Source organism: Rhopalosiphum maidis, chromosome 4 (assembly GCF_003676215.2).
Source record: "Rhopalosiphum maidis isolate BTI-1 chromosome 4, ASM367621v3, whole genome shotgun sequence".
In the NCBI taxonomy this organism is placed as follows: domain Eukaryota; kingdom Metazoa; phylum Arthropoda; class Insecta; order Hemiptera; family Aphididae; genus Rhopalosiphum; species Rhopalosiphum maidis.
The window spans coordinates 30,946,466-30,970,697 of NC_040880.1; the positions used below are offsets into that span (position 1 = coordinate 30,946,466).

Genomic DNA, 24,232 nt, shown 5'->3' on the forward strand with positions numbered 1-24,232 from the left:
TATTATGTGCATTATGTGTAGTTATTACTTATTATTATTTATTATTGTTACGTCAATTGAGAATTACCACGTATAGGTTTATACAATAATTTTTCTAGCATGACTCTTTAATAATAATAATTATTCATTTATTCAAATTGCGTTTTTTTTACTTGTGTTTGGAGAACTTTAAAACTTATAGATAATTATATAAATAGTTAAAAGTTCACTAATTTAGTATACTTTGGTCTTTCTAGTGCTTAATAATATAAAAAGTGTCTTAAAATAGGAAAATCGGGTATTTTAATAAAATTAATAATTAATAAACAATAAAGGAAATTTTCACCAAATGTATATATAATAATATAATCATTTTCTATAGATAATATAATTTTTTAAATATTTCAACTTTTTTGAGTTATTATTAGAAATTTTAAATTTTCGAACATTTTCTTCTGTACCTATAATACGCATGTATAATAATACTGTAAATTATGATATTTATTTATTTAATATATTAAAACAACTCGAAAGCTATTCTATCCTATAGGACTCATCCTGCAGTGACGGCACTTCCAGTTTGAAGACGACTCAAACTGATTTTTCGTTGTTTGTTTTGTCGCCACGTTTGGTACACGCTGTGCGCGTTGCGTGTACAGGCCATAATTTAAGTTCAAACGCGCCGAGTCAGTAGTACGCGTTCGGTTGTCGGCTACCGCGAAAGTTCAACTGCGCTGTTCGCGTGCGCCGCACACACATGCAGGTAAAATCTCATCACGTTTTTCATCCTCAGTTAAATCACTTATATACTAGTATTTATTCATACATGTATATATTAAATTAACCTTGTGTAGCTTATGTATATAGCTTGAATTACGATTTTGTAGGACTATGTATGTACTTATACGTTTTCGCGGGACCAATACACATTATTAATTATTAATATATAATATTATAAAATATATTGTATCTGGAAGATTTTAAATTTAAATATGTCATATTTTCTAGACAAGTCATAGTAATTACCTACATTAAAAAATACCTACATGGTTACGTGAGTGTGATGAGTATTATATAATAATCGTATTGCTTGTGATTAGACTATAATATATAGTATTAACTCATATACTTTAATAATTAGGTAAGTAGGTATAGTGTAAATTTGAAGTTTTTACAATAGGTATATAAGTATTTTGTATTTATCATCAATGTAACAACGCTCAAGCTTCATGCGATCATTGGAAACGTCTGTGTATAATAGGAATACGACTGAATAATGCATATTATTGTTAGAAATCCGTTATATCAACATATTATACCGTGCTATATATTAGATGTATAGGTGCTTTTTTTTACTAAAAATATTAATAAATTATTATTTGTTTGCTATATGTATAGTATAAACATAAATATTTAATTTAGTTTTAGAATAATATGATCAAATATACCTTACAGTCTACAATTAATATGACGAGGCTATGATTTATTATGTAATATATATATATGTATGTATGTATTACTACTATAGTGTTTCAGTGTTGGGTTGATTCGTTAAAGGTCAGATCATCGCACGTGTAATCGTGTAGAACGCTATAATTAGATATACCTAATTATTGAGAATAGAAATTTAATTGGCATCTTGTTGAAATATATGCACGTTTATTTATTGTAATATTATGTTACGCATGTAATGTTTAGAACATGATATAATATTGTTTATAGGTACCTATACTATTGTCAAATTTTATGTGTTAATCTATATTATATATTTATGAAACAAATACATTTACTATCCACCCTATTATTAGTTAGATATTTGATACAATATAATTATAATACAAATTAATGGTAATATAAATTATACCTATATGTGTGTGTATTATACGTTTATTAAATACCTAGTTATGTTTTCATTATTACGTCAATCAAATTTCATGTAACTTAAAATAATGATATATTTAACATTTTATTGAACCATTTTCAAACCCATTATACAAAGTTTTTAGGTTATTGTCATTGAAAATTGGAAACGTTTAAATAAATTAAGTTTTTTTATGTAGATAAGTAAATATATAAAAACCTATATACATTACAATGTTACGCTTAAACACACAGTAAAACGCAAACACACATATATATATATATTGGGTTTCTAATAAATGTGTGTATAATTATATACATATTAATATTATAGTTTATAGTTACTACTTAGTATTTACTAGTTGCTAGTTATGGGTTTCGAGTGAATTTTACTACAATATATATTAGGTATGTAATATATGACATATTATGATATATACATATTACATATTAGTAGTAGTTATCTACTTAAAAATGATAAAATCAGTTCCATTTCATTTGTATTTATTTACAATACAATACAATATACACAGGAAAAAGCTTTTAAATCTGTGCCGACTGCGTTAGATGATAATAAATAATAATAATATAGAAATACATAAAATATTTGCTCACACACACACACACACACACACACACACATATTTGTTTATAATAAATAATAGTGTTAAAAAGTAAATCAAGATTTAAAAAATATGTATATACATAAAACATCCATTAGGAAAAGCTATGTATTAATTAACTTGCTGCAGCGACGGACTGCCTTTGTGGGTCATGCACAGCCGTCTGGCCCAGTAATATTGATCTCGTTTCAGCATTGCCTCTCACCGGTATCTAATCTATTATACGAGTCTCTTTCTTTTATATATAAATATATATACATATATATTTATTGTATGAACAACGAATAATAAATTTACAAATTATAAACATTAGTTTTAAAATCAGTTTTAGTCATTAGAAAAGTATTATATTAGTGTGACATATATTAATAAGTTTGTCATATAGGGGAATTCATCAAGTATCCCTATTTTTCCTTTTAATATAATTTATTTATTTAAATTATTCTAATTTATGGAAATATTAAGTTTATGTCCAATTAAACACCATATTTTAAAATATTTAGTATTTTCATACTCCTTGGTGATATAAAATTATTTTTACAAATTAAAACTACACTTATTTTCTGTATATTTTTAGCAGATGAAGTTTTTTTAAATGTTAACATATATAAATTGAAAATTGTACAAATAATTTTAGAATTATTAAACTGTATAATAGCTATAAAGCCCATCATAATATGATTATATCTATAGGACTGTGAGAGCTGTATTGATTTGAAAATTATAGTAATTACTAATTAATATATACTATTTTAGATAATATTAATGTATTATAGAATTTTATAATATTTTTAAAAATTATCTGAATGTGATATCGAATAAGTTTACTAAACTAAATATTGTATGTAGATTGTAGTTATATATATAGTACACAAAATTAATAATTCAGAAACTACTCGTTTAAATTTTTTCTTAAACAAATAAATATTTTAAAAAAAACATAAAAACATATAAATGATTTTACTTACCAAATAGCCTGTATAATCACCTACGTATGAACGCTCGTATGCTACACTGATAGGTGTACTAAATAATTAAGATTAATGATAACTTAACCTATATCTTTATTTTTCTCGACAGAAGATTTATATTATGCATTTATACGAACCCTTATAACGGGTTAATAAACTTCCTATACGAATATAAATTCTATGGTGCAGTTTTAATATATTTTACTTAAATGATTATTAAATCTCACCAGTCTCCGCTATATAGAAATCTTATAAAATAAACATTAAAATTCCTCATAAATAACATAGTGTGTGTGTGTGTGTGTGTGTGTGTGAATGTGATTTATAAAATTTAATAAATTAATAAAGTTAAAATAACTATCATTTTGTAAACTTTGTAAATTTCTGGTAGTACGCGAGAGTTGTCTTGTTTGTATTGTAGGCCACAGATAATATGTTTGTTTAATCGATAAAAAACGAAAAAAAAATCGAGAAAATTACGCGTTTCAATTTGCGACACAATATATGCATTTGATTATCGAATTACTCTATTGCACGCTATCGGTGGCGCATGTGTATGAAAAATAACTCGGTACTATGTTTTATCGAAAAATAATATTAGTACAACATACCAAAGCATACTATATACATTCATACAAAATATAGCAAATTATATGTATAATACAGTATCGTTGATTGTATCGTATTTATGTAACAAAAATCCCACGTTTTATTCGTACCCATTCCATATGTTTACGGATAAACTATATTTGTACTACAGTATATATAATATTACTATATTACTATAGGTACCTACATAAATCATTATGTTATAATACATTTGAGTACTTAAAAAAAAAACGTTTACTCGTTTCACTCCAAAATGGTATGAGTTAGTGTTAAACAAAACACGACCTATTTTTTTTTAACAGGTCTTAGTGTAGAAAATTTAATCTCGCGCACCGATGCTCCGTAAAATATTTCAGTCATAAGTCAAAATACCAAATTAAATACCCTGTTATTTGGTTTGTAAATATTAAATATGTTTACACTTTGCATGAGTCCTCGACGATGGTTATTGACTGTTTGATTACGAATAATATTCTACATTCGCTGAATCGCTGTTCTTAGAAATCTTATCCAACATTAAATTGTTCATTGTTGTTGTTGGCAGGGGGTAATAATTTTACGAAAATGTAATCGTTATTTTTTTAACGAATATAATAATAATACATAAACTACTAAAAAAATATATATATTTAATCATGTATGTATGTATACACAGGGGTGCACATTCTGAGTGCGTGTGATGACATAACAATAAATGAAAATACTTTAAAATATCTGAATAATGCATACGTAGGATTATATAATAATATGTAGTAATCAGCAACTTCACTAGTAGTAGTTATTTTAATTTATATGTACGCATTTACCCTGTATAATAATAATATTACCAAGTCCCGAGAATAATCGAATTCCTAAGTACCACACGTCCACCCAGACCTTATTAATAAATAGTAAATAAAATAAAAAATGTAAAAAATTCTTGAAATGTAACACCTAATCTTAATACTAACAATATAACTATGTAAAAATCTTATAGGCTAATAACCTTTGCTGTTGAAGCTTTAATTCTTTAATGAAATAATAATATTAGTATTTAATAACTAATATCAATGTATTATATTATATGTAGTATGTACCATCATAGGTCAGTTCCACGACAAAATATCCCCGCAAACATATTCCAAGACAAAATATCATGCGTAAATAATAATTCAAAATGTTAACCTTTTTATAAAAGTTGCGATTACAAGTAATAATCACACTTTATGTAAAGTGAATGTGTGTTGATCGAAGATACCATGAAACTAATAAAAATAAATATTTAAAATAATGCACACTTGATAACTTGATATTATAATAAATACTTAAATTGTTGACAAAAAAACGTAGGTATTTTTTTATTATTTTTTTTTTGTATTCATAATATATTAATAGTAATTGTATTGTATTAATATCTATGTAAATTTTTACTTGTATAAAAAGGTTTACATTAATATTTACGCGGGATATTTTGACGTGTCACGTGTCACCTTGTAGATCATTTAGGTACAGAAATACGACGTATGTAATTTATAAAACATTATGTGCAGCATATTAGTAATGATAAAATAAAATATTTTTTTTAATTAAAATACATAATGAATGTCGTGATAGTTTGTGCGTATGTCCCTAATAATACGGTCCCTAAAGTATTGTTGTCCCGGGCGCATTAAAAAAATATTATTATGAAATAGCTCGCGGGACTGCGGGAAGAACGATCGGCTGCTGACCGGGGGTTGCCTTGAACGCAGTTCTGCGAAAAAGCCACCCCCTTCTGCAGCATAGATTTTATAGGTCACGCAGTATCAGTGTGTATCACCCGTCGACAACCCCGGCACAATATTTCAATATTCATTATATTGTATTACAGTAATATCGTATTTACATACCTGACTTAACCTACATAATATTCTTATTATGTACCGATATAAATATGGCCATATCATGATACTTGAAAGTTTATTATATTATTATATAGGTACTTATAGTTGAAATGTTTGTTTATACTGAACATAAATCTCGCGTTGATCGTTAATATTAATTCTGACATTTCCGTAGTTATTCAAACATTTCAAACTATAGCAGGTACACGGTACACTATAGTAACAATTATAATCAATATTAAATTGAAACATAAATTATAATAAATTATATTCGACAACAAAACAATAGATTTGATAACGAGTAAATTAATATAATACTAATATGACGATTTGAATGGATTTATTAACCGTATTGAATAAAAACAATTTAGTAACGCAGCTTGATAAAATATTTTTTAAACATTTTTAGTATTTTTACGGTACCTATGCTGCAACAATATATTGCTGTCATTTTATTATTTTAATCAAAAACCTTTAAGTTTGTTTAGAACGTATATATAAAGTATATTATGGGTCGCTTATTGGATAATAAAATCGCGGGCGTCGCAAAGTTTTTATATTTAATAAATTTCGGTAGGCATTATTTTTAAGCTATTTATAAACATAATATTATCGTGGTTCATGAATCGGAACACAATAATATGAAATGCAAATATATTTTTAATCTAATATTTCGACCGAAGTCTAAATCAATAAAACGTAAATTAATGTAATATTAATTCAATACAACAAAACACCATGATGTTGTAGGTATATTATGTAGGTCGTAAAGCAATTATTTAAATTATTACTTATTCGTAACACTAGTAATTAACACGGTTTTAGATAAAACAAAAATGTTTTTGATAAATTACTACTTGATTGTATTCTGTAATAATTGTATTCAGCTTAACCTGCCAATCGTTATAGAACTATATAGAAACTATTTTGTCTTATATTTTGTATCATTAATTTATCTCATTGTGTATATGATTATATAAATATGCCGTATAGGCACTTACAATATTATATTTATAAAGTAAACTGTGAAACTTTTTTAATTTTATTTAAAATTATTAATTAATTAATGCAGACATCAATAACCCAATCTTCCTAATCTATAGACAGGTTGTAAATCGTTACACGGAGGACAATCATATAATATTACCAGGTTTCTATTGTAGATATGTATGTATTATTTGAAAGTAGTACTTACGTAGTAGGTACACTTAAATAGTTTTATTAAATCTACATTTAGTTGTTTTATTTCATAGCTACTTTTTATATGGTACATATAATACATTAATACATTTTATTTTATAAATTGAAGCAAAATATTTTCTTGTTATTGTTTTGATTTATTTATATTTTATAGAGAATATTGAATTTATAAGCAATAAAGAGAAAAATAATAATATATATATTTATTTATAAGAATAGAGAATTAGTGTAACTGCATTTTGCAAAGGATGAGGGGAATGGTATATTTATACCGCGATAGTAATAATTCGTCCCATATCTAAACTTTAAAATAAATGCTTTAGTTATAAATAATAGATTATTTGTCAATACTTCCATATTAAATACTACTCACATTGGTTACAACTTAGAATTAAATACTACAATACACTTTCAAACAGCTTTTAGTTATCAAAAATTATTTTATAAACGGTATATAGTAGTTCGTATCATAGACCACTTGTTATAATTTAAAATTACCTACCTATCTTTTATGATAATAATAAGTTACTAAAACAATTTTTTTATAACTTATAAGTAAATACCTAAAAAAAAAAAAATAACACTAATCCATTTTTTATAATGTGTTAGGTACTACCTATAGAACTTCAACGTTAATTTGTCATACCTATTATGAGTATGCTTTAATATTTATAAAAGTGTACTATAATTAATTCGTATAGTATTGCATGTGTATATCCACTTATAGCTTAAACACTATAGTAATGTATTTGCAAATAATTATGATATAATAATTATAATATATATATATCTACCATTATACTAACGTAAAATATGATAATTTTCAATATTACATTATTGACTATAGTAAATATTAAAAGCTACCTGACAACGTCAACTTTTCACCTTCCGAAGGGTTTCTTATTATATGTAAAGTGATGTTTAGTTATGCTATTATAGCCGTATGAATATACGTTTATTGATAACAATCAATTCTATGTATAAGATATTTAATATTTCTATGTAATTCTTTTTTATTGTATGTAAGTAGAATATTTATTCAATTCATAAAAATAGTTCTTAAGAAATAACATTGTAAAAAATTAACACGTAAAACATTTAATTAAATTTATCTTTTTACTGTGTTTTGATAGTGATATTATTGAAATATACATTTATACCTAGGTATTTATAACATTTATAAATTTTATAGTGATAATTGCATGGATTGTATATAAGTAGGGCCAGGATTTTTATGCATTTGCATGTTTTTTCCCTAAGTCCAAATTGATTGGTTGTCAGATATGCCCATGATTCGACTTATTCTTGATTAAATAGAAAATTTTTAGAACTTTAAATTAAACAATTTATAACAAAAACTAAGTAAATGTAATTTATTGTAATATAAATATAATATGTTCATAGCTTTGAATTTAATAATAATTTGAGAAAATAATTGAATTTATACATAAATATTTTGTATATTGTTATAATTTATTTATATTTAAAGTTATACCTATCAAATCAAATAAGAAAATTATTGTTTTTTGATCATCCATAGAACAAAAAGTAGAAAGTATAAAAAAAGTGAGGTTTGTGTAATCTCGAGAGAGGTTTAATTTGTATTTAATTTATGTATTCACGTGATACACAAGTACACAACAAAATACATACATTTGCATTTTAAGTCAAAATTTTAAACCTAAGATTTTGTGATACAGGTATAGTGTGTCTAAGGGCACGGGTACATATATCATGTATGTATCATATTAATGCAAGTACTAAAAGTTTGTGAGTATAAATATGATTTTACTCAAATTGATATTGAATTATATTCGTGCAAACATGATTAAAATTTAAAATAAATGTGATCAGTAAAAGTATAAAAGTTTAAATTTAATTTAATTTACGATTCGCGCTTACACGCACATGCACACACACAAACCAACGTAGCAGTGTATCAAGGTTTAACTTAAGTCTTAAGTGATCTTTACAAAAATTATATGTAATATCACTAGTATCTATAATAAATATTATAAACTTTACTATAACTCATCACTATATGTTGTTTAAAGTGCAATGTATATACTTACATAGTTATTAGCGCACAATAACAAAATAGTATAATATTATTATTTGTAACAAAGCAATATTCTATGCACAAATAAATAATAAAATACATTGAAATTATTTAACTAATCTTATTTTTTGTGTGTGGGTTTTCTTCATTATTTATTTATTATTAATATTATTCCATTTATATTATAATTTTCAGGGAAGTTTCATTTACCACCCCCATGTACTATCAATTACGACGCGGTAGTAGACCGAAACAAAGTCCTATAAGAATATCGTTTAAAAGATATTCTAAAGTATGGAGACTGATTACTGCAAGTTTTATGAAAACTATCAATTTCACTATCAGCTTTCCGATAGTTGTATTATTATTCCTTATCATACCAATCACTCTTGTGTTCAAATGGATCGTGTCTTTGGCTCATAGAATTGCTTGTCTAGGAGGTATGTGCCTATATAAATATAGAATATAGAATATACGAGTAGATTATAAACTCTCTAATACTAATAACTTATAACTTCAATAATGAATTTAAAACAAGTCAAGTATAACAATACCTACTACATGTATTAGCCTTTTTTTTTAAATTTTAATATATTTTATTTAATTTTAAGAATTTTTCAATTTTTGTTTTGATTATATATACTTTAAAATAAATAATGTGAAACTACCTTTTTATAAAAAATTAATTATGGCCATATATGTATATAATATTGTACATTATTTCCTATGGTTATTCTAACCCTAAATTTAGTAAAATTAAGATACTCTGTGTTAAATTTGAATTCAATGATAATCATTGTAATAAAAACGATTCTGAGCGGAGATGATCTATCTGTCTATATCACTAAGTATATTTTTTATTATTATAATTTTTTTTTTTAATATTTCTATTAAACGAAAAATATAAAACTATTTATTTTACTAATACTAATTCAGTAGATTGCATTAATTTTTTCCATTTTGTATTTGAAAATATCATTATTTTGTAAGTATATAAAATATAATTAACGTTTAATGTCTACAGTAACAATGTGTTTATTGAAATATAATAAAATAATAAATATCATTATTCATAGTTTAAATATATAATTTCGTCCAAATCAGAACTTAAATGTTTATAAAGAATACTACTTATATATATTTTTTAAGATTTTTCGATTTCAATATGAACTACTTATGGGGAACTTTTTATTAAATTTTCATGGCTCAGCTAAAAAAAATTAAGCATAATATGATTTTTAAATTTCAAAACAATTTTTAAATTTTTGATGATTTTATATTGAATTTTTATGGATTTTGATCAGGTGAAAATATTTTTATCAACATTTATAGAAATAAAATTAAATAAATGAAAGCCCAAAAGAATTGAAATATTTTGAAAATTGTATTATGTATAAAGAAAAATATGCAAGATACTGTGAAATTTTCAAGTATCTACAGTTATTTGTTTTAAAGTTATATAAAAAAAAAACAAATCAATTTTGTCAAAAACTGAGTTTTCGTAAAAATTTCTGTTTTCTTTATTATTTTTTGGTCTACCCATTATTTTAAAAAGCTCTGAGAATTTTCACTGCTTTTAAAAATGATGACAAATCATAAAAACACACACTGTAAAATTAATCAGATTTAACAATTATTATAGATAATTATGCCTTCATTGTAATTGCATGATGTATATATTGAAATTAGTTGATCTGTAAATTGTAATAAATTTATATTTATTATTATTACAGAGCCACAAAGCTAATGTATATCTATAAAATTACGTTTTTTTAACTAGAAAATGTGTAATTTCTTATTAACAGTTTTAGGAAACGTAATGACCAACAACGAAATACGTTGGTTGGGTGGTTCTTGGCGTCATTCTACCGTGTTCACAATTTTCATTCTTGACAACGAAATGGAATTACAATTTTTACAACAGCTCATCATTAAAAAAGTATTACCACAGTGCCCACGATTAACTGAAAAACCGGTAGTCTTGACAAATCTATTTGGGAATTCATATTGTTGGATGTCTGACCGTAATTCATTCGATATTAACCAACATGTGTTCAAATCGTGTGAAAACACAATGGAAAAACACGAACTTCAAGTAATATATATTTTAATATTTTATATTAAAATGTTAATCATTACACGTAGCTAGGTCATTATAATACTTATCAACTATCGTTTTTCGTTGTACAATTTTGTTTTTGAGCTACGGTACACGATTTTTGCAGTTAATTATAATTAATTAATTAATAACTGTAACTATAATATAATTATTACTTATTAGTTACAGTTTACCTATGATTGGTTTTCGAAAGTATTTTAAAAAAGCATAACTAAAATAAATAAATTAAATATTTCCTGGACAATAATGATCTTTTTTAAGTTAAAAAAATGTTCTATGTATTATGTGTAAAATTTATTAATATTTTTTATACTTAATTTTTAGAGATATATAGGAGAATTAGTTTCTGGAGGTTTATCAATAGACAAACCACCCTGGGAATTGCATTTATTGTCTCAACGTGATGAAGTAATGCCGGGAAAACGGGATGCAGTGATGGTATTTCTTGCTCACCGGTGTTTAGCAGATTGGATATCTTTAGCTAAATTACTGTGCACTTGCTTGTCAGATACAAAACCATACTACCATACTTCAGAAGTAAAAATTTAATGTACCTATTACTTTAATAATGCGACAACGGTGATTAAAATATAGGTAATGGTATTCCAGAATCCAACAAAAATTCGATATTGGACAAGTGTAGCAAGAACAATAATGACTGGACCTGCAGAAATATTATGGAAAATGATTACCCCAATTAATGATGAAAATATAGTGACTCCAGATCCACTATCGTTAAATTATAACATAAGTTGGTCTTGTTTTCAAGGTACTCTATCCAAAGTAAACCGAATTAATCAAGTGACTAAAACTCCAAACAGCTATGTGGTTTTGTCAGCTATTGCCGGATCATTGCATGTCATGATGAAAGTTATTGGACTACAGCAATTAGGAAACATGAATGTATTACAGTATTTTCAATTAAACATATTAATTTAATATTTAAAACTAATTATATTTTTCCTTTATAGATTGTTTACCCTGTGCAAACAGGGAACACTGATCACTCATCACCGGTTCTTATTCGTTTACCAATAGGCATTGAAGGTGCCATACCAAGATTGTGGTTTACTAAGAAAGCAATGCAAAATATGTATCGATCGGATCAAGCTTTATTGCCAGCAATAGTTTCTTTATTAATGCCACTTCATTCTTCGGGGACCAGAACATTGTTATCTGGACTCACAGACAATTTGGTAAAAATATAATACTAAACTATAGCAATGCTATATATGAATGTGTAATGTGCTATATAAATATACACATTTAAAACCTATACATTATTTTTTTAAGGCCTGCTTACAGTTTAGTTGGATATCTGGTCCAAGGTCAAGAATTATAATCAAAGGATCTCCATTAAAAACAGTTTACTCTGTATTGCCGTCTCAACAGACTATTGGTGTTTCAGTTTCAGTATTTACATACACCGATGATATATTTATTAGTGTTAGTGCAGACAGTGCGATTGGTGAAGGGTTTGGTGAAACTTTATTGCTCAACATAAAACGTCAAATTGACCAGATGTACGAGCTATTGAGATACAGAAGAATACCAAAGGATTTAAAGAGCAATTTTTTAATATCAAATCATTTTAAAGATTTATCGTCAATAGATATTGAAGGGGTAAATGTTGAAATAATAATACACTTAGGTATTGCAGTTAAGAATAATATGTATGTATATTAGCTTATAGAGAAAATGAAAGATATTCAGTTACAACTACAAATGGCTAATGAACTAGGTGTCTATAACGATGACGGAATAAGACATGTAAATCAGTTAAAAGGCGAGTACTCGGTTTTACTTCGAGAACTACGTAAAAGAAAACACAAAAATAAAAGACATATTTTACAAAAAATGTTGGGATGTTCAAATCCCTTTAAGTCCAAGGTATTATTATACATTATTATTAATAAAAATAAATATATGCATAAGTATTACATGATATGAATATTAAATATAATATGTATAGTGTATAGGACATAGAACACTGAGATTTAGAAACCGTAATAATTATGCTTCAATAGAATATAATTGGCTAACAAAATTATGTTTTTTCTTTTAATTTAGTTAAGTTGTGAAAAAGAAGAAATTAAAGCAGTACAACCTACAAGAAAATTACAAGAAGCAACTAATATATTTGTCGCACAATCTGCTCAAGATTACCGTCCTAAAATACATATTTGTAGGAGTACTGTTTATGCTAAAGACAATTTTTTAGGATTATCTAAATTACCTAGGGAACAACTGCTCACTCAGATCTAAATGGTGTTTCAAATTTTGAATTATTCTATGTGTAATAAGATTAAACATCTTTTAGTCTGTGCTTCCTTAGCTCAGATATTTTTTCTTAAATTGAAGGGCTAACTCTTTAAAAGACTTATCTAATTTACTTTTGAGTTTTTACCATTATTCTGTAAAACATTTTTGACGTATTTCTATGAATAATGCAAATCATTTAATAGCGTATTGTCAACTAATAAAAGTATGTGTAATTTGATGGCACGAATTCCTCGAAAACTGTTGGTATAATTTCATTAAATTTGTAATTGTGCACATAAAATTTAGATTCTTTTCAGTAGGTTTAAAATTGCAATAATTGCATTAATTATATGCTATCTTATTAGTGCACGAAATACAATTATATAAATTATTTTCAAAAAATTTAAATTTTATGACTTCCACTATGTACTAAGTAGGATATTAAAACCAATCAAACGAAAATGCTCAGATCTTGAATTATTGTTATTTAACACCAATAGTTAAATTTTATTTAAAAACTTTTATCTAATTTAATTTTAAAATAAAAAATAGAATACATAATTCATTGTATAAGGGTACTTTGATAATATATTATACTTATGGTTTGCTTTTTGTAATGTTTCTATTTAAATTAGGTCTCTTATATATATATATTAGGTATTATATATTAAATTGAAAACAAATTTAATATTTTAAATTTTGAAATATATTGTTTTGGTATCTAATGTTTCCTATTAGATTATAATATATTAACTTAATTAACTGCTCATTTTTGAGGAGTCTTCGAGATAATCATTCACTATAGGTACGTATATATATTAACTATGTGTATTATAGGTACCTATTTATATGTAAGATTCAATCTTGTTATTAATTAGTTTACATTATTATTTGTTTCATATAAATTAAATTTGCACACGTAGTGCATGGTGTTTTAAACAACACTTGAAATGTAAAAATCAACTAGTCAAAGTCTAAAAATTGGGGATCAATATCTATTAAATATTTAATGTAGGTAGGTAGTATAAACGGACCTATATAGTATTAATATACCTCTGTAATAACATGTTAATTGTTATATAATTGTAGTAATTTATAAGCGCTTATTACTTACTGCGTTAAGAAAAATGTAGGAAAAATGTGATATTATGTTAAATATAATATAATATATATTATAAGCCATAAGGTCCCTCCACGGACAAACAATGCAATAGGTATAAAAATGTTTTTTTTTTTTATAATTATATTTTACAGTTGTTAAATATTTAAATAAATTTAAATTACCTATATGTCTTTGTTATAGATATGAATCTAATGACTATATTATACTTTTGAAAAAATTAATACATGTATATTTTCTGTTATATAAAATATTATATTATCTATCTAAATAAACTTCTTGGTACCAATGTGATTTGTCCATAAATAAATTAATAAAATTGCTTATAATGCAACCATGTTTTATTGCAATTTGCATATTTATTAAACATCCAAACTTAAAATTATAAATTTATAATATCAGTTCATGCTATTTTAAACTAGTTATTTAATGACTAGAATGTCAATAAAATTAATGATTAGAGCAAAATTAAGATAGACCGCATACTAGCCAATATCTCATATATTATAGATTGTAAATTTGTTATTTTGTTATTCAATTACCTATTCAATAACTTTCTAAATATTTAGAGAATAATTCGCTATAATTGTAACCCTATTTATTCGCTTTTTATTTTTATTTATATTTATATTTTACTTTTGGTATCTAAATCTCTATGAAAATAGGCTAATTTATTTTAACCCAGTGTTAGTATACAATAATGGTACATATTATACAGATTATTGGTATTAAACTCTGTGCGGAGCGATGGATGTATTGATTTTACAATGATGTGTTTTTTTTTGTCTGTCATTAATTTTTAGACTAGTAAAAAAGCTACAATTTTCAACATTGAGGAAGGAAGGATTTTTGGTTGAAAATTAGATCTAATTGGAGTTTCGACCGCTTTGGGGGATTAAGGCTAAAATATTCCTAGTACTTTTAAAAATAACGTATAAAAACCAAGGAAAAGTGGGATATTTTACGCAACAAAATTTATTTTGCTGTTTTAAATAACTCAAATATAAATAACCTTAGATTATTTTCAAAATAATTAGGCTATTTGTAGATATATTTTGAAATTATTGATTTTATTTAGTTTTATTTCGATAAAAATGTTTAAAAAAATTTCACTAGATCAAATAGCTTGAAAACTAAATACCTGCAATTTACATGGTTTGCATAAATGGTCATAATTTTTATTTGTTTAAAAATATTAAAGATATGTGTATCTTTAATATCTGCCCAGCGAGAGAACGCGCCTCAATGATAGGATATTTAATAGCTTAATATTTCAGCAGCGTTATCAATTGTTTATTGGTAACTTATTAAAAAGTATAAACAAAATTTATAATAATAATTCATATTATTTAAATCAAACGTAAAAATAGTATAAATATAATAGTATAAAGTATTATAGTATAATTTATTAGGTCTTAAACAAAATTTTAAATTAAAATTATCACGACAACTATTAATTACAATTAATAACTCCTAGCAAAATATCTTCTGGTTCTACAATTTCATCCACCAATTCAATCGATTGTTGTAATAAAAGTAGATATGATTCATTTAAATCAGTCTCATTGTGATACAAAACCATACAAACAGTATCAATTTCCACATGACTGCCTTTTTTTACAAGTAAACGAATACCAACTGCTGGATCGATTGTTTGATTAGAAAATTGTCTTCCGGCACCCAATTTGTTACAAACATTAGCAATAGTCATACCATTTATGTCGTTCACGTAACCTATAACGGTACATAAAAAGTAGATATATTATAATTTTAAACTGGAAAATGTTTTTGAGCCTACTAGTTTCGTATTCAAAACAGTTTTTAAATAAATACACAAGTAGACTCATCGGTCTCATCGCTCGTATCAATACAAATTTATTAGAAAATTTATAACATTTCATTGTATTTACCTGAAGTTAAAGGCTTTATTTCGATTTCGTATTTGGCCATTGGTAAAACGGCAGTTGTATTACCATAGCATAACTCATTTGCTATCCATTCATTGACTTTCAATTCGATTAACATTTGTTTAAACTTTTCTAAAGCTGTTCCGTTAGTTAACGAGTCGGCCATCCGCTTACGACCTTCATTCACCGAACTTACTTTATGAGTCATTTCTAATAGATGTCCACCTATTAAATTAAGTGTAGTAATAACAATTATATAATCCATTAGTATTAGATATGCTAATAAAAAATGTATAAATACCGATTAGTTCAATGAGAGTTTGTAAATCACTTGGCCCTTTTCCCTTTAAACAATTTATGGATTCTAATATTTCTAAAGAATTACCAACATAATTACCAATTGGAGCTGACATTCTAGTCATCAATACTCTACATTCAATACCCAACAATTTAGCCACTAGAACCTAAAAAATTACATAAATTACGTCATATTATGTAAAGTATGACACATAATATTTAAAATTAAGATATTTTATGTCCTATAACGTCAATATTTTTTTCCTAAGAAACATATACAAATGGAGAAAGTATAAAATTGAATTTAATAATATAAGTACACATTGGTCATTATTTACTTCTCCCTTCCAAATAACCATAATACCTATATTATATCTTGCTAATTTCTATAAATGGGATTGGAATTGGTGATTTGCTTAATGTGTCGTCTCAGTACCTTACACGCGCAGTGCTTATAGGAATATACTTATTATGTTTTTTTTGACGTTTTCAACATAGCGATTGAATTAATCAATAAAAATATATTTTAATGATCATTCTTGTTGTTAGGAAAAATATGGAATCATAAATATATATATAATTTTGATAGAAAAAAAATTTTACATTATTTTTCGTATTTATGTGTAATAATTTGTAATATGTGTTATATAGTAACACATTATGTCACTAATCCCCCCCCCCCAAACATCATTAATAGACAATAATATTATAAGTGTAACAAAAAAGCTTTTTAAAAATGTCAAACAGGCTATTGACGAACATTCAAAAGACATGTTATAATGATATTAAAATGGCTTCAATCAATAATATAGTAAATTCTTTAATTAATTGAAATTAATTTTATGAACAAAATTAAAATTTATTTTACCTTAAGCCTATTATACAGTTTTGTCAATAGTAATATGTCTTTATAGTAAATAACACATTATTATACAGCGACTGCTGTATAAGTATCCTTAACCTTTTCCATAAATAACAATTTATTTGAAATTGACTTTATTTTTGATTTTACCTTTAGTGCTACACCAAAATGAATACAATTATAAATAAAAATTAAAACTTAATTTTTCATTATTTCAAAATCATGTAAATTTTTTCAATTTTTTCAAAACCTAATATAAATAATGGTGACTTAAAATTAACAAGAAAAAGTTCATCCACAATTCACTGTACCTTCACTCTCCAACAGAATATATGCCAGGCACTGACTCTTAACAGGCAATCATACCTATAGGCAATAGCCAAATGTTTACTATATCTTGGTATTCACATCGACCGCCGTCTTACCTGGCTACCTTATACATATTAAAAACAAAGTTCAATCTCTAAATAATTGCATACGCCTCTTTCGTTCCTTGCTAACTTTTAAAAATATAAAACTACCAATCAAATTATTGCTTAGATCCATCTGGACATATGTCATCCAGCCATGGGGTACAGTAAAAATGTATAATACCAACCGTACCCAAAGGATCCAACCAAACATCCTTCGTACTACAAAAAGCTCTATTCTACGTCTCCAATAAATCCCACCACTCCAATTTAAAAATTTCTACAGTCACTGAATTAGTTATACTACATTACAGGAACTTCAATAATCGATTAAACCGTCACCCCAGTCCACTTATTTCTTAACTCGCATCCATAACTATATTTTGGTAATCCTCAAAAGAGACTAAAAAAGCAGTGTTGTCATGGCCTGCTGATATGAATATCAAATACATAATACATAAGTTATTTTATAAAAAAAAATGTAAATATAAACGCATATAAGTTAGTTATAACTATTTCTTGACGATGTACCTTCAGTGGGAAATATTTTCACTCTGTGTTTCTTGTGATGTGTAAATATTGTATCAATTAAGCTTTTTGTTCAATAATTGTTACAGATTGCTAATAAAAAAAAATTAGTTAAAGGAACATTTTTCATTACATTTTTTTTTATAAGCTAAAAAAAATCGAAAATGCGGAAAAATTTATCTCGAGTAGACTTCACGACAAAGATTCAAATCTGTTTTTTAAATGCTTGACACATGATTAAATTGAAAATGATATTTTAAAACGTCTAAATTTCTGTATATTATGCATTTAGTATCGTATATTTGTTTGACATACAGACATAAAACCATCGTTTCCAATTCCCATTCTCTTTAAATATAGCAGTTATTAATACCTATCACGATAAACACTATATTACTAAACATACTATTAAATATATAACCTGTATAAATGTACTTTAATAAATATTGCAAGATGAATAGTATAAATTATACATAATAAATGATCATCTATATTCACAGTAAATTAAGATTCTCTTTCGGTTTTATTATATATGAATTTTATTTAATTAGTTAATTGTTAAATTTAAAACCGACATAAGCCATTATTATTGTATACTATTTTACAATGTTAACAAATATCATATATTTTATTTTGTCTTAACCATTGGACATTGATAGTAGCTCGCTTTATTTGTTTATTAAAAATAAAAGTTGTTTCTCTCTGATTTAAAATATATTCGATTAATGAGTAGATACAATTATTAAAATAACTTACAAATTGCTTTCCAAAGGTTTTAGCTTCATCGATTGACTGGAAAAAACTTGATATTCCTACTTTTAAATCAAGTATTAAATATTTAATACCAGCGGCTGCTTTTTTAGATATTATAGATGCTAGTCAAAGGAGGAAAAACATGTATCATTCAAATAATTTTTATTTTATATTGAATAAAGGTACTAAATAACTTACCTATAATTAATCCAGCATTGTCAACCGTGGCAGTGACATCTCGAGCTTTATAAAGAACAGAATCGGCCGGGGATAAATCGTCAGAACCAACGATAAAACATCCGAAATTATTAGCTATGCCCAGCAGATGTTGATCGTCAAAACTAAACGCAGAAAATCCTAAAATGATGTAATATATTATTATTTATAATATATATTATTATATATATAATATTTGATAGGTATTATTAACAATGATAATAATCGTTAATATATTTAAGCTACTGTTCTAACCAGGAATACTCTCGAGCTTGTCTAATGTGCCACCGGTAAATTCGAGTCCCCTGCCCGACACCATAGGTATGATAAAATCTTCTTGCACGGCGCTCAGTGCAGGTACGAGCGGTATCGAGACTTTATCACCAACGCCTCCGGTGCTGTGTTTGTCCACGACAATTGCGGACGATCTAAATTTAAGTGTTGTGCCCGAATTCGCCATAGCCGTTGTCATATTAGAGACTTCCGCATTAGTCAAGCCGTTTAAATACAAGGCCATTAACATCGCTCCTGCGCAAATAAATACTTAATGATTATTTTATAATCTTTGCATATTGTTGGCCTATAGTCATTTTTTCATCTAGGAATGTTACCACCTACAACTAACCAATTGCGCAGAGTGAAAATAAATAGTCTCTTATTATATAACATTCATACTTGATATATTATATAGGCCTACGTATTGTTTGCATGATAATTTTTTTTTCAAAATCAACATTTATGTTTATAATTTTATAACTTAACAAGTTTTGATGATAAATAAAAAAACTACTAGGTACTATGAAATCGGGTGTAAAATAATGGGATCATGTAACATAATTTGTAACACCAACTCGGGCGTATATCTAGTGTTAAATTAGAAAAAAATGTGTGACACATAATTGTATAGTCACGATTACGGACTAGCTGTTTGGTAATATCTACTCTAGAACTTTAACATTTTACTTTAATTATTATTTTAAATTTTTAATTGTATATGAGTTAAATTGTATTATAATTATATTTTTTTTTTTAAATTAAACGTATATTTATTGAAAAAAATTTAAATTCTCATTCACGACAGCCACATATGTTGTTTTAAAAAAATGTGGTTGTTGCTGTCGTGAATAAGTATTTTAATTTTTTTAATAAATTATATAACCCTTATTTTTTTGGTCAAAACCCTGACACAAAATGTTATAGCTCAAAATTGGAAATGTGTATTAGTAAGTATACATAAAAAAAAAAGGTTTATTTAAGTTGATCCCTTTGCCTTAAAACAACAATGGTGATCCAAAGGCTGCATACTAGTTGCGGTCATGGATTATTTTTGAGTTAAGTACATATAACAGTTGCGGTCACTGCAATTGAAGGTAATATTTAAGTTGCGGTTACAGCAAAGACTGAGCTTTTACAGTGATAATAAAATGAGTTAAATTTAGAATTAAAATTATATATTAGTATTAATTAATATAATATTATAATGAGTATACCTAAAAAAATTTAATTTGAAATTTGAAGCCCACGATTTTTAAGTAGTCCAATCTGGAGATTGTTTTTGTTTTTTGTATGTACAAGTTCCTTGCTTTTATATTGTAGTTGACTTTAGAGCTATTAAATACCATGTTATGTAAGTTTATACTATATAATATACTGTATAGTAATCTTAAATGATTATCAACCGTCACAGTAGTTTGTTTCATAAAAGACGATATGATAATTATAAATTTATAATACTAAACTTAAACTGAAGTCGATTACTGTTGTTTTTGAAATATAAAAATACAATATATTTAAGAAATTTTTATTTATTTTTGTACTTTTATCCCACTATTGAGTTATAAAAGCACAAACAGTGACCGCAATTAGTAAGTAACCTTTTAGTTAGTTGATCGCAACTAGTAAACACCGGATCCAAACATCAAGCAATGAGAATAATGAGAAATCAATAAATCTTGGGTCATTTAATTTTCAAATAAAATATCCTATAGATATATACATACAATTAAGTAACTGTTGACTGCTTAGTTTTTTCTAAGCTTTCAAAATAAAAACAAAACAACTAAGAACCTACCGATATCAATAAGCAAATAAAGCGGGTAACTTTTTTTTAGTTATATAGAAGTTAAACGAGTTATACAAACAGTTACAATTTGTCAGTTTAATATGAAAAGTTGATTATATAGTTTAGATTAATTCACTTTATATGTATATTTATTTTTTAATCAAAAAATAAATTTGAATAATCACAATTTTATTGGCAATTCATTTTCAAAATTTATTTTTAAAATATTAAGGCAATTAGAAGAATAAATTAAAATTTAAGGTAAATCGATTAAATAAATAAAAAGACGGTTTACTTATCATAAAAACTCGATTATAAAATAATGTTCAATATTGTGGAACAAAAATACCCTATTATACATTTAATTACTCCAAAATATATAAAATTAAAAATATACGTTTACATTCAAAAACGAAAAAAATCTTAAAAATGATAGATAAAAAGTAATAATAAATAATTTTTTTTTAAATGTTGTTTAACAATGACCTGAAAGTTATATGAAAAAAATATTTTCAAAAACGTTATAAGTTTACTTTACCGATTTGACATTGATCTATACATCCGTCCACTGTACTTTTTACAAAAAATTTGATCTCATCGTCGGTCAATTCTTTTTTTTGGCATTTTTTTTTTATTATCGCTACGATACTCATCGCGTAATTTTAATGTATATTATAATTGATCAAATAACGTTCGTTTGCAGTAGCCCACGCGATTTAAACTACTATTGAAATAATATTATATAGCATTAGGTAAGTAGGTACGTGTTTGTATCAAGCACCGTCACTATTGGTTGGTGTGGTTAATCTTTTATTGGATTTAATGATAATATATTGTATGTAGGTATGGGCACCAATATGTACACTAATCACGGTCATAAATTATTACAAATATGTTATATCTATATCGATGCATACTTATAATCTGTTCTTGTATTGTATTTTAAGAGATAGTTAATATTCATATAGCTACAGGTTTGTTGTACATTTGATAATATAAAATGTTATCTACATAAATATTAGGTATGCGTATTTTGTTTTCGTTTAAATATAATAATAACAATTTGAATTGAATTATTTTTTTAATATACATATAACATATACTTTTATTTTAAACATTAAGCTCTACCCAGTAATGCACATATGTTTAGTACAAATAGGTATACGTTTGTTATATATAGTTATTAGTTAGATAAGATTATTTATTAATTTTATAATTTAAATGCTGACATAATAATAATATACCGACTACCAATATGTACTATAATATGGTATAGGTACTGTATAGTGCGTGAAGTGAATAAAATAAATTATTATAAAATTTTTATAAAATTAGGTGCATCGCGAATAATTTGGTTTTTGAAAACAGAAGAGTGTGTCAATTAATTAATTTTATAATTAATATACCTTACAGTCAAATATTATTATTAAAATAACTTGGGCTCAACGTTGGTCTGGACGCCCAAATATTTGGTGGAAATAAAGCATCAGGTTCCATGTAATTTGATAAAACGTAGTCCGAAAATATATATCCAATTGCACTTGGACATATTGTCATAAGCTCCACAAATGTATCCTCAACTTCCAGACATGGTATAAACGGTGAACCAAACAACTTTAACCATTGACCGAGTTCATTATTTTGATTATTATAATATCTTACACGCAATTGCGAATCTCAGTTTATCTTTAAATATAAAACTATTATTAGTACTGTTTTATAAAAAAGATACAAACATTTTACTGAAAGATTATATATTATATTATAAATTATATTTAATTAAATTGTTTTATTAATTAAAAACAGATAAGATTTTATTAATTGTATAAATATATTACCTTTCACCACCATGATTGGCCAAGATGAAATCTGCAAGTTTCAATAATTGCATCGGGAAATATATTTTTACTGCCTTATGTGCTCCAATTTCGAATCCAAATGTAACTGTTTGATGATAAAACTACGATTTGAAAGTTTCAAACTTGTCTTCAAAAGAAACCTCCACATTTCAATATATGTTTGTTTTGATTTATCAGACAAAAAGAAATAAACGAGTGGTACGTAAAATTCATATTTGTAACAGTGAATAGTGTATAATTGTAAAAATAATCTAGGTGCATAATCGAACGTCCCATCTACAAAGAACTCCGTGCTCTCCGTTAGTAAATTAATATTTGCTAAAGTTGTTAAGCTAATAATATTTTTATCATCGTGAACATGGACAAATTGATTACCTTTAAATTGAAAAAAATCGTCTTAATGCAAATTTTTTAGACGATCAATAGCTTCATCTAATGATTTCGTAAATGTTGGGTAATGTTTTCGTTTCTTTTCATACATAGTTTTCATCACAGTTTTTATGTCTTCGTTAACTATCTCTGTTACTGTATTATTTAATAGTTTCGTTTTTATTTTTAACGGCTTAGTAGAAAATCTTCTTCACATTTTCTTTTACAATTTTCCCTTATATCTGTCACTCGATTTTTTTGTACAGAGTTCTCAGCGCAGATATGCTCACCGAAAAATTCACAGA

The 24,232-nt window shown here is 25.6% G+C and overlaps 2 protein-coding genes across 3 annotated transcripts; one reads left to right on the plus strand and one right to left on the minus strand.

The window, feature by feature from the left end:
* Positions 1 to 511: 511 nt before the first annotated feature.
* Positions 512 to 14,142, plus strand: LOC113560906. Of its 2 annotated transcripts, XM_026967030.1 has the most exons (9): positions 512 to 742; positions 9,359 to 9,603; positions 10,969 to 11,258; positions 11,607 to 11,819; positions 11,877 to 12,185; positions 12,254 to 12,478; positions 12,576 to 12,905; positions 12,969 to 13,172; positions 13,353 to 14,142. In XM_026967030.1, the coding sequence occupies exons 2-9, from the start codon at positions 9,381 to 9,383 to the stop codon at positions 13,545 to 13,547; spliced, it is 1,989 nt and encodes a 662-aa protein (XP_026822831.1). In that variant the 5' UTR covers positions 512 to 742; positions 9,359 to 9,380; the 3' UTR covers positions 13,548 to 14,142. The 2 variants fall into 2 exon arrangements, with proteins under 2 accessions (XP_026822831.1, XP_026822832.1); XM_026967031.1 differs by lacking the exon at positions 512 to 742 and having other exon boundaries at positions 9,381 to 9,603; positions 11,892 to 12,185; positions 13,353 to 13,547.
* A 1,975-nt stretch (positions 14,143 to 16,117) lies between these two features.
* Positions 16,118 to 22,543, minus strand: LOC113550241 (thymidine phosphorylase-like). The gene is made up of 7 exons (XM_026951964.1): positions 22,238 to 22,543; positions 19,893 to 20,165; positions 19,620 to 19,778; positions 19,425 to 19,543; positions 16,873 to 17,035; positions 16,575 to 16,796; positions 16,118 to 16,398 (listed from the first exon to the last, which is right to left on the minus strand). Exons 1-7 carry the CDS (start codon positions 22,350 to 22,352, stop codon positions 16,118 to 16,120), a joined length of 1,332 nt encoding a protein of 443 aa, XP_026807765.1. The 5' UTR covers positions 22,353 to 22,543.
* Positions 22,544 to 24,232: the final 1,689 nt, after the last annotated feature.

What these genes read in the sequence shown, in the direction of transcription:
- LOC113560906 (XM_026967030.1), top strand. Translation starts at nt 9,381, where the DNA reads ATGTACTATCAATTACGACGCGGTAGTAGACCGAAACAAAGTCCTATA. An exon ending in CATACTACCATACTTCAGAA is followed by an intron (nt 11,820 to 11,876) that starts GTAAAAATTTAA and finishes ATTAAAATATAG; the next exon opens with GTAATGGTATTCCAGAATCC. An exon ending in CTGGACTCACAGACAATTTG is followed by an intron (nt 12,479 to 12,575) that starts GTAAAAATATAA and finishes TATTTTTTTAAG; the next exon opens with GCCTGCTTACAGTTTAGTTG.
- LOC113550241 (XM_026951964.1), bottom strand. Translation starts at nt 22,352, where the DNA reads ATGAGTATCGTAGCGATAATAAAAAAAAAATGCCAAAAAAAAGAATTG. An exon ending in AAACCTTTGGAAAGCAATTT is followed by an intron (nt 17,036 to 19,424) that starts GTAAGTTATTTT and finishes GTAATTTTTTAG; the next exon opens with GTTCTAGTGGCTAAATTGTT. An exon ending in AATAAAGCCTTTAACTTCAG is followed by an intron (nt 16,399 to 16,574) that starts GTAAATACAATG and finishes GTACCGTTATAG; the next exon opens with GTTACGTGAACGACATAAAT.